Here is an 11,478-nt window from a genome sequence, read left to right on the forward strand (position 1 = left end):
GAGAGAGAGAGAGAGAGAGAGAGAGAGAGAGAGAGAGAGAGAGAGAGAGAGAGAGAGAGAGAGAGAGAGAGAGAGGAGAGAGAGAGGGAGAGAGAGAGAGAGAGAGAGAGAGAGAGAGAGGAGAGAGAGAGAGAGAGAGAGAGAGAGAGAGAGAGAGAGAGAGAGAGAGAGAGAGAGAGAGAGAGAGAGAGAGAGAGATCACTGTTTCATAGCTTACTCCTGGTTCTCTGCTCAGGAATCATGCCTGGTGTGCCAGGGATTGAACTCAGGCCTGCAAGTAAAAATATCCCCCATGCTGTACTCTCTCTAACCCAAACCCTTAGACTATTGACCATCTATTGACCATTTTCCTTTTTTTTTTTTTAACAAATTCTTTTTTTGCCTTCACTTGCTTCTCCTGCAAGTGTTACCATCAGTCATTTATTGAGTACAGGTTTGCACAAATACTTGAAATTTATCTTGCCATCCCTCTACCCATTTCTTCAATCTCAGCAGTCAGAATGCTCTAGAAAATTGCCCGGAAATGTGAACTGACCTCAGTGGAAAACCTTCTGGTCAGATTCTCAGCGGGCCCTTGCCCACGGCCCCCTTTCCCGCTCTTCTATGTCTCTCACCATCATTACACGTTGTCTGCTACCTTCTTTCTGCTCTCTCCTGATTCCGCTGTCACATCTCACTGGAAGACCTCGCTGCTCCCTGGTCTCCAGGGTCCTTCTCTGCAGCCTCAGTCTCCCATCCGTGTCTCTATTCAAGTGTGGGGGGAGGGGGCACAGCAGGGGGAGAAAGTGGGGCATACTGCTCACCATGACTTACTGCTTATGGTATGCAGTGCCTGTTTTCTTGATGAAAATCAGCACATCTTAACAGGAAATAATTGTTGTGCTAGCAAAAGTAATAGTACTTGAAACCCTTTTTCTCTTTTGAAAGTTTCATTGTTGTTGCTTTTGGACCACACCCAGACTGTATTCAGGGATCACTCTAGTGGTACACTGGAGCTCAGGAGACTGTGGTTCTGGGAATTAAACTCAGGTGTCCATAAGGAAGCACTGTCCCCACTGTACTGTCTCTCCAGCCCTTCTTTAAGATTTATCAGGGAAAGGGCTTACATTTGCCCTTATGCTCTAACTAGCAAGGCATCTCATGTTCAGAATGCTAATACTAATATACCTCACTCATTTTCTGCCACCAGTGCTGGTGTGTAGTTGAGACTGCCAAGAAATATTTGCTGCATTGTTTGATATCATCCCATAAACTATTCAGACTCAGCTCACTGTGTGATCAGTGTTGGGTCTCTCAGTTTGTTCCTCTCTCCTACTGGATGTGGTTTTTCCATGCTGTTACTATGGTCATCTCCTGCTCTGCCCTGTGTTCTGGCTTTGGAGCTTCAACAGGGTTGGTCATGTCTCTGGGATAGTTTTCTTGTAGTCTTTTCTTTCCATAGCAATCAGCACAGGTGTTTGCAAACACTCGGCACACGTATATGCACAACTGAACATGTCTTAGGTTCAGAATCCAAGTCTGCAGTAAACAGCTTCCTCAAATGAAAGTTCATTCCTTTTGTTAGCCTCCACTCTTCATCTTAATTTTAGTTTTTGTAACTTGCTCTTATACACCCTTTTTCAGACTTGTTGCCAAAGGAAACAGCTGCCTAACCTTTTCACATTTCCACTCAGATCTGCTGTCAGCCTTAGTCTGAGGCACTGTTCCTCAACCCTACTAGGATTTTTTCACTTTTTCTCACCTCTCTAAAATTAGAGTATTTCTTACTGTCTCACTACAAAATACAAGACTCTAGCTGAAACAGCGAAAGCAGATTAGTTTGGCATTAGATATTTCTTGAAACAAGTTTTGAGGCTTTGAGGTGAGTGAAAAAGTACTCTTTCATGTCATTTTATTACCTAAAATTTATTTCACATGCAGATCAAAAGATTTGCGACATCCTAGTGGCTCTTCTGATGCATGAGGTCCTTACTGTTAAAATAGCATGCACCATAAAGAATGCATAGTGTTGAATTAATTTTAAGTTCTGTGGTATCAGTTATAGAGTCATTATTTCAAATTACTTAAAATGAATCATACTTAAACTGGTAGAGGTTAAACTCTTTGCCATGTCCTTTTTTTTTTTAATAAATTTATTTATTTTTAATTAATGAATCACCATGAGGGTACAGTTACGGATTTATACACATCTGTGCTTATGCTTCCCCCATACAAAGTTCGGGAACCCATCCCTTCACCAGTGCCCATACTCCACCACCAGTAAACCCAGCATCCCTCCCATCCTCCCCCAATCCCATCTCCCCCCACCCCACCCTGTCACTGTGGCAGGGCATTCCCTTCTGTTCTCTCCCTCTAATTAGCTATTGTGGTTTCTTGCCATGTCCTTTTTAAAGCAGTTATTATAAAAGAGAAAGAAATTTTTTTAAATGTATAAATTTTTTTATTTTTTATTTTTGAATTTCTGAATCATGAATTTAGTATCTTTGCCCTTTCGAGGAATATATTGAGATCATTCTTCAAGAGAAAACTATTGCCATACAGTATAAGACTTAGAGATCCTTCCGTATGCATTATTCTGTGTGTTCTGTGCAGAACATGCTTATTCTGGCTAAGACAATCTTTCTTCTCCTCATAATGCTAATACGTTTATTTAAATCTTTCATAGAGGCATATGTGAAAAATCATGATAAAGAAATGTAAAATTTTTACAAATATATTAATTTGAATAGCATACCTTTAAAAAACACTGGTAATTCTTGGTATTTTTTAAATTTTTTTAATTAAATGGAGTACAGATCAATGCAGAACGGAGAATAGGTTAAGATTTTTTAATCTATTTAAATGTTTTATGAAACATTAAATTTTGGGTTTAGAAAAAGTAATATTAATAAACATTTACTAGAATTAACTTTTGCTTTATTTTAGTGGTCCAAATCGAGGCCATTACATTGCAATAGTTAAGAGTCATGAGTTTTGGTTGTTGTTTGATGACGACATTGTAGAGGTAAGTAGTTTCTTCATCTCTTGTTTTTCTTCAAAGTTGTATATGTGTCTAAGCCTTCAGTGTGTTCTTCCACCACGTGAGCTTTTGCCTGATCTCCACACTGATCCCAGGGCTTGCTCCATACTGTCGAATCCTGTCTTGGATGATCATCTGACCTTGACCACATTTAGATTAAAACATGGAAAAGCTATCAAGCTATAGCTAGTTTTAAAAAATACATTATTAAAAAAGTTTTATTGAGCATGGCATGCAGTCACTGTCACTGTCATCCCGTTGCTTATCGAATTGCTTGAGCGGGCATCAGGAGCGATAGCAAGCGGGTAGGGCGTTTGCCTTGCACGCTGCTGACCCAAATTCAATTCCTCTGCCCCTCTCGGAGAGCCCGGCAAGCATGGCATGCAGTAAGATTTATAAACCCTAGGCAACAATCATGACTTTTAACATCTACATTCATGCACGTGTGCGCACACTTGCACATTACTTCCAGACCAAGAACCAGTACATTTTCTCAGTCCCCATTATGCTCGGCACCCACAGCTCTCCTCCCCTCTGCCCACCATTCCTTGAAACATCACAGAATTGATTTTTGTCATAGGATTCATTTTACCTGTGTTTGAATGTAAATGAATTATCCATTCTAACTACTTTTGTGTTTTGTTTTTTTCCACTCATGACCTCTGTGAGAGTCATTCTTAGTACTTGCAATAACAGTTTTCTTTTATTACTGTATAATTTTTCATGGTCTATTTATTAGAAAAATGTTTATCTAATATTTATTTTAAAAGTTTTTTTACTAGGCTCATGCACTCATTGTTCTTTGTTGGTATCGATTAGGTTGGACTGAAAGAAATTGAGGTTTCTGGATTTCTCAGATGGTTGACAATTTGTGATTTTATATAGTTCAACTCTTTCTGGAATTAAGAGTTGTTAACCAAAGGGTAGTTGTATGTTCAGCTGTAGAAGAGAATGTGTTTACACAAAAAGTGTATACCAGTATCTACACACTCCCACCCAGTGTCTTCTAGCTGTTCCATGTTATCATGAATACTTGGTAGTGATGATCTCTTTAATTTAAGCCATTCTGTTTAGAGCTATTTATGAATGAGGACATAAAAGCATGATTCTAAGAAATACTAAAGATTCTATTGGATTTAAGCATTTTGAAGAGCTCATTTATACACTAACTTTTATTTTTTGCCTCCCAGAAAATAGATGCACAAGCAATTGAAGAATTCTACGGGTTGACATCAGATATCTCAAAGAACTCTGAGTCTGGTTACATTCTTTTCTATCAGTCCCGGGACTGAGGGAGAACAGTGATGAAGAGATACTTTCTGCCTCGTTTCTTCTCTGGTTATTTGGGAAAGATCAAGCACTGATTTTTTTCTTCTTTCTTTCCTTTCTTTTTTTCTTTTTCTTTTTTTTTTTTAAGAAAAGAGAAATGCAGGAAGCTCAGGGGGCAGTAGCACACTTTGCACACAATAAAGCAAAGACTATGATTAACAAGCTCTTCCTATCATGGCAGTTGATTTCTTTGCTCAGGTATCGTGCTGTATCTGCAGTCCCATGCAACAAGGAAATGAGATCAGAGATACCAGCTCCTCTAGTTAAACCTTTCAGTAATTGACATGCATTTTCTCTTTACTAGTTGTACCAATAATGATCAGAACTCCTTGGGGTACAGTAGGAAGAATAGGAATCTGTGCTAAGTTGTGTCAGTTATAAGGAGGTACATTGAACACATGGCATAAATTTGCCTGTGTTGAGTATGTATAGCAGAATTGGGTGGTCTTCGCAAACGTGAACCAAAAATAAAATACTTTTGGGCCCAACACTTGGAGTTGCCTTCCTGATGTTAGAGGAAAAAAAGAACTGACATACTGGAATCCAGTGTCAGGAAGACAAATATGTTTTGCTTCTCTGAAGAAGCTTATAATAATATACAGTATATGTATATGTAGGGAACAATTGGTCAAACGTGACTTTTTGTTTCCCCAAGGGGAAAGACTGGCTTTGTAATTACAATTTTTTCTTATTTATTTTACTTAGAACTGATAGAGTCTAAGTATTGTATGAAGTGTCCATGATTCTGTCAGTAAATTTGAGCATATTTTTGTTAGTTTTTGTCTGTTTAACTAGTCTTTTGTGTGTTTCTATTTTTATGGTGAATTTTAAACTATTTTATATCAGTAAGATACCTAAAGAAAAATTGCAATGAGAGGAGGTAAATATTCTTGTTCAGGAGGAACTGATATCTCTGGCTAAATATTTGTCCCTTTGTTTAGCTTGTAGCTCAGTTATTTTATTCAACTTTAATTTCAGTAAAATGAAAAACTGTCAGAAGTTGCCTTTAGTTGATAAAATGATAAAAAAAAAATTCTGGTTGCAGTGGTAGCATACTAATATTTAGAACTATTAACTTTAATGTTTCGAGTTTAGGCCATGCTTGGGATATCCATGTTATACCAGTTATGTTATTTCCAGTAATATGGAAAGAAGAGATCATTCATTGTAACCCCCACAGTCTGAATGGTTGGCTAAAACCCCTGAAAGATGAAATTTTAGGGATGTAAACCGGGAAGACACAAAGCAAGTCCCCCTTGACCCCACCCCACCATTCCAACTTGAATTTTACTGACAGATTGTTCAGAAATTAAACTTTGTGTTTGTTAGACTTTGTTTTATTGGGAGTTTTAATAAATGATGTATGTAATGTAAAATGTATGTAAACGACACTTTTCTAGGAATCAGTAAGTTGTCTGACAGTGGCCGATGTAACTTGCAGAAAACAATTGAACATATATTAAAAATAGCAATCAGTTCATGAATGCTCTCTATCAAATCTTTTTAGACAGTACTCTTTTTTTTAATTGCTGTAATTTTATAAACTTATTTTTACTAATTCTGTTGACTATGAGAAACAACAGAAAAGAATGTTTTTGTCTGCTGCTATTACTAATGTTTATTATCTGTATCTTTTAGCTCAGGAAATGACTTCACCTATTCATTCCTTGAACAGATCTTTAACAGGGTCACTCAACTAATTGGACTGCTTAAACAGATGTGCTGGGAGGAAATGATTATGTATTTTTGACAAATTGCTTTCTAAGATATAGTTTCTAAAGCCTTACCCTGCCTGGAATTTTGTGTAAATTACTGGCCTTCCCAACATTGCACAGAGAATCACAACAGAGAATGTGAGAAGGTCATAGCAGTGGGTATCTTTTCATTTTGAGGGCTTATACCAAATTGTCTAGAATTTAAAGCTTGCAGTTCATGTAGCTTTCAGTATAGAGAAGAGTAAATTGAAGCTGGATCAATTTTCACATGTGTGAGGCCACAACATATATAAGAAAGATAGATGAAGTCATTTGCATTAAGGTACAGTGTTGGAAATACTATGTTGTATCTGTTTTTACATTTCACATTTAAGAAAATAGAGTAAACACCAAGGTGACATTTTGTGTGAAAGCAAGTTCTTGAGCATTTTAACTTATCAGTGTTTTTACTGAGCTCCACAGCAGTCACACACTGCTCACCTCACACCCTGTTCAGTAGGTGTGATTTGTGGGGGTGGGGGGCACACACTGTGGGATGTTTCTCCTCCACTAAACTTTCTGCTCTCAGTGCAGCTGCAGCTAAGTCAAGTGTCAGAAGCTTGGAAATCAGAAATTCAGTATACTTTAGAGGCACTCGGGGTCATGGTTGCAGGGAAAGTGCAGAGGGAGTCGCCAAGAGAAGTGACCCCATGTCAGGCAGAGTGTGAGAGTGTGTGTGTTGGTGACTGTTGGGGACAGGAGGGACGGGCCTCAGTGGCACATGCCAACCGATTGCTCTCTGTGTACATGTGTGTGGGGGCAGCTGTCACATATTTTGTATATTGGAATAAAAGGTTCTATAAATTGTCGTGATTAAAAGTGAATATGCTAAATTAAGTCTCATTTCAAAGTCATAGGGCTTCTGTCTTGGAAATTTTACCAGTAGCTCACTCAAGACAAGAGCCATGGGAATTGGAGAAAGGGGACAAAAGGAGTGTAATAAAATACAGGTCTTGTTGCCACTTAACCATCGGTGTAGGGTTTTTCATTCCTGGATAGCAGTGGAAAGACCCCTTGTTTTAACATACTACTCTTGATACTTTCTTTAAAGATACTTTTCATTAAAGATTCTCATGAGATATTCTCGTGAGGTAGCTGGGAACTGGGAAGCTAAGGCGCTCAGGTCCTGGTTCTTCATTGAATTTAACTGTGTGACCTTGGGCAAGTCACTTAACCTCTCTGTGCTTCAGCCTCCCTATCTTGTAAAATGGGAGTAATACCTACCTCACAGGGTTGTTGTGGGGCTTAATTAGATATAATGACTGTAAAGCATCTAAGGTTCTTGAAGAAAGCACTATATAAATACAAAATAATATCTATTAAAGTTGGTTTATTTGTGCTTGTGGGGTTTTAAGTGTGTGTGTGTTTTTTCTCCCCTTATACCTAAAAAGCATTTGGAAATTGGGAGTATATGCTTTGGAAATGGTCTTATGGCTTTTGACCAGAAGGTATTATTTTTATTATCCACAGATATTTCACCGATAGCACACCATGTATGAAAAATAGAAACCCATATGCACCAGTGTTTGATCAGCACTCATCTTGCTTTGTCTTTGTAATAGTATTGTCTCTCAAAAGAAACCCATTTGATAGAATCTTAAAGGAAAAATACTTCATTATTTCCTTTAAGAAAGAAGGTATTTCTGCCACCTTCTAGCCCCCCTATAACAGTTGTACCTTAAAATCTGTAACATGGTTATTTAACCTGTACTTGAAGTTTGTTTCATAGATTCATAGATTATTTTCTACTTCCTGTCTTCATAAATTTCCTGCTTTAGTTACTTACTGGATACACAAGAGGAATTGAATAGTATTTCTCTCTTCCGCCCTGTTTCTTTCACTTAGTGTACTGTTTTCAAAGATAAAAGTATGTGTCAAAATTTCTCTTTATTTTCAAGACTGATATTCCATTGAATGGTTATGCCACCAATTTTATTCATCTCTTGATAGTCATCTGGGTTTTTTCCACATTAGACTAATAATGTAAAGAATATGTGTACACAACCATTTGTGCCCGGTCTTATTTTTCAAAGATATATTCAGAATGTCTGTTTAGCTGTTTTTGAAAAATTTCCAGTGTGTTGAAAATTCAGCCACACAATTTTACATTCCTACAGTTCCAGGAATTTTAGTTTCTCTGGATTGAGAATACTTATTTTCTGTTTTGTTGCTTTTTAAAAAATTGTGGCCACCCTAGCTGGTATGAGGTAGGAACTCATTGTGGTTTTGATTTACATTTCTCTGATGACTTACTAGTATTGCACACATTTTTACATGCTTATTGGTCATTTGTTTAATCTTTGGAGTAGGGGGCACAGGATCCATTGCTGCCCTGGGGTTACTCTCCCACCCTGGTTCTTGAGGACTAAGACCGTGTACTGAAGGAGTCAGACCTGCCACTTTGAGCCATATCCCCAGCCTGTGTATCTTTCTTTGCGCGTTTAAAAAAACTAATTGTTGTTGAGTTGTATGGGTTTTTTTTTAATCAGGCCTACATTTAAATATTTGTTCAGCTACATGGTTTGTGAATATTTTTCTCTCATTCTTGAGCTTCCTTTTTAGATAGTATCCTTTGGTACACAAAATTGTAAAAATTTGATGCCATCCAAATTACATTTTATTTTGTTATATCCAAGACGTCACCACATCCAGTGTCTTAAAGCTTTTTTCTTTTCTCTACACTTTGTAGTTTTAACTTTTACATGTAAGTCTTTGACTCACTTTGAGTTAATTTTTGTATAAAGAGTAGGCAAGATTCCATCTTCATTCTTTCGCATGTGAATATCCAGTTTCTCCAGCACCACTTGTTGGAGTGTGGGCCACCACATCAAAAGTTATTGGCCATGCACAAATGTTGATTCTGTGCTCTGTTCCTTTATTCAATAAGTCTTCCTTGATGTAAATATGGGCTGGAGCGATAGCACAGTGGTAGGGCGTTCACCTTTCACGCAGCCGACCCGTGTTCGATTCCTCCGCCCCTCTCGGAGAGCCCGGCAAGCTACCCAGAGTATTCCATCCGTATGGCAGAGCCTGGCAAGCTACCCGTGGCATATTCAATATGCCAAAAACAGTACAAGTCTCACAATGGAGATGTTACTGGTGCCTGCTCGAGCAAATCGGATGAACAACGGGACAACAGTGCTACAGTAGTGATGCAGGCTTCTCATGAATGTGTTAGGAAGGGTTCTATTTCAGCATATTTGGGAGAGTTTAAAAGTCATGAATATTTTACAAATGTCTTTGCACACTTTAGATGATGATGAAGAAAGTTGTAGGCATAGTCTTGACTATTAACCACAATGTGTCAATCAAAAGAAACAGGTTTCTCAGACTATCAGTTGTAGATTCGAACATGGAGAAAATTTTGCAGACATGGAGAAGTTCATGGTTGAAAGGTTTCATTGGCACCCCCCCACTGAGACACAGTCACAGTGTGAGACTGAGAGGAGTCTGGAGGTTAAATCACAAAGCAGCGGGGAATGCCAAATATTACAGAATTGAAGACTATTCAGAATTGTTTGTAAACTTCAGAAGCCTATTAACTATAAAATTGTTCGTAGTTTCAGAATATTTCTTCTAGTTTCCCTAAAGAGAGGCTCTAAACTACCCCCCCACACACCAGGAATTCTCACTGAAGGAGCCACTATAGACCCCTGCTGAGAAAGCAAACTTTCTCTTAAACACCATTTATTACTTTATAATAGCTGTTTCCTGTATTAAATTTTCTCACCTATCAATGATTAACCCTAGAATTAAACTCTGATGAGTTTTAATTAAGAAAGCTTGTACCTCATAATTAAGAAAACTTCATCCCTCTTAATTCTTTTCAAAGAATCGAAAGTCAGGAAAAACAGTCCTGCTGTACTGATTAGACAAGTCATTCCTAAGTCTGCAGTTAGTAACACCGCTGGGTTTAGATTCCTGAGATATTTTTTTTTTATCTTGGGAAATAAGTCATTTGAGGGGTGGAGAAATAGCATAGGGGTTAGGTGCTTGTTTTACACATGCCCTACTTATACTGTGTACCTCGTTTGGGCACTGCCAGGAGTGACCCCTGAGCATGTCTGGATATGGCCCCCAAACTCCAAACTATATGATATATATGTTTTACATATATGTATACATGTATATGCAGTTTTCAAAAGCCCCTTGATGGTCATGATCATTGGTGTTTGAACTTCTGAGAGCAGCCATCTGAAGATTCTGTCATATTTCTCTTGGGTCACTGCTAATCTGGAGTTGATGTGATGGGACTGTTGTCTAAGAGCTGGGTAACAAGGAACCATCACGATGGGACTGAAAACTGGTGCAGCATTTGAAGGGCAGAGGAACAGTTCTAAGTACAAGGAGGATATTCTGGCTGTGCAGTGGAAGGAGTCCTTGCTGGGCATGGAGTATTTGAGCTGCTGCCGTTTGACCATTGTGGGTGGGATTCTCAGCTGCTGGAGATTTAGCAAGATAATCTTAAACTTCCTCCCAGATAGGACAGGAAGAGTGAGGGCAAACAGCAGAGTTGGTATCTTTCAAGTCGTGTTTTTCCATTCCAGGACACATTTTAGCTGTATTTTTTCATGCCAGGATACATACATCATACTGCCCTTAGTCGCCTAAAATAGAGAATAGGAAGATGAGAAACATCCCTTCTCCGTTCCCTGATGGGGAAGAGGGAGGTGGTTTGAGTGAATGAATATCAATCTCAAGATTCTGAGAGGGGCAAAATTTTTATTTATGTTGTGTTAAGTTTGGGCAGGCATGATCTCAGATAAATTGTTTTTAAGCTCTTTAAGAACATTCAGATTTTTTTTTTAAATTTTTTATTAGTGAATCACCGTGGGGTACAGTTACAGATTTACAAACTTTCATGCTTGCGTTTCGGTCATACTCATCCCTCCACCACTGCCCATTCTCCATCAACACATTCAGATTTTTAAGATTTAGGAGACTCTTAATTGTGATCAGGTTCATAGGAGACATTGAAAATATCTGAGGTGAGTCAGAGGGACAGATAGAAAATGATCTTTCATATGCGGGGTATAAACAGGGAGGGAGCCATGAATGGCCAAAGAACTGTAGTGTTGGGCCGCAGAACTGAGCTTACCTGTGAGTGGTTTGGAGGGGGACTTTGGGACATTGGTGGAGGGAAGGGGCACTCTAATGTTGGAACAGTGTATGCACAAAACTATGATCCATAGTGTTGTAAGGGAGGGTAACTTAGGGACCACCTAAGTTAACTGTTCTTTAATGCTGCAGTTGCCCCACCATCCACATCTTTGACAGTGTGTGCTGGTCTGTTCAAAAGATCACAGGGGAAGTTTCTTAGTGGTTAGAGCACATCCTTTGCTTGGGGGAGGCCCTGGGTTTAATGAGACTGAAGAA

General features: G+C 38.6%; 1 protein-coding gene across 1 annotated transcript in view; it reads left to right on the forward strand.

Moving 5' to 3' along the window:
* The window catches only part of USP12 (ubiquitin specific peptidase 12), a 99,658-nt gene extending 92,217 nt beyond the window's left edge, over nucleotides 1–7,441 (forward strand). The window contains exons 8-9 of the mRNA XM_055124703.1: nucleotides 2,926–3,004; nucleotides 4,210–7,441. Of these exons, the coding sequence (XP_054980678.1) occupies nucleotides 2,926–3,004; nucleotides 4,210–4,311 (181 nt within the window). The 3' untranslated portion in view covers nucleotides 4,312–7,441. The remainder of the gene's footprint in view (nucleotides 1–2,925; nucleotides 3,005–4,209) is intronic.
* Nucleotides 7,442–11,478: the final 4,037 nt, after the last annotated feature.

Source organism: Sorex araneus, chromosome 1, assembly GCF_027595985.1.
Source record: "Sorex araneus isolate mSorAra2 chromosome 1, mSorAra2.pri, whole genome shotgun sequence".
Lineage (NCBI taxonomy): Eukaryota > Metazoa > Chordata > Mammalia > Eulipotyphla > Soricidae > Sorex > Sorex araneus.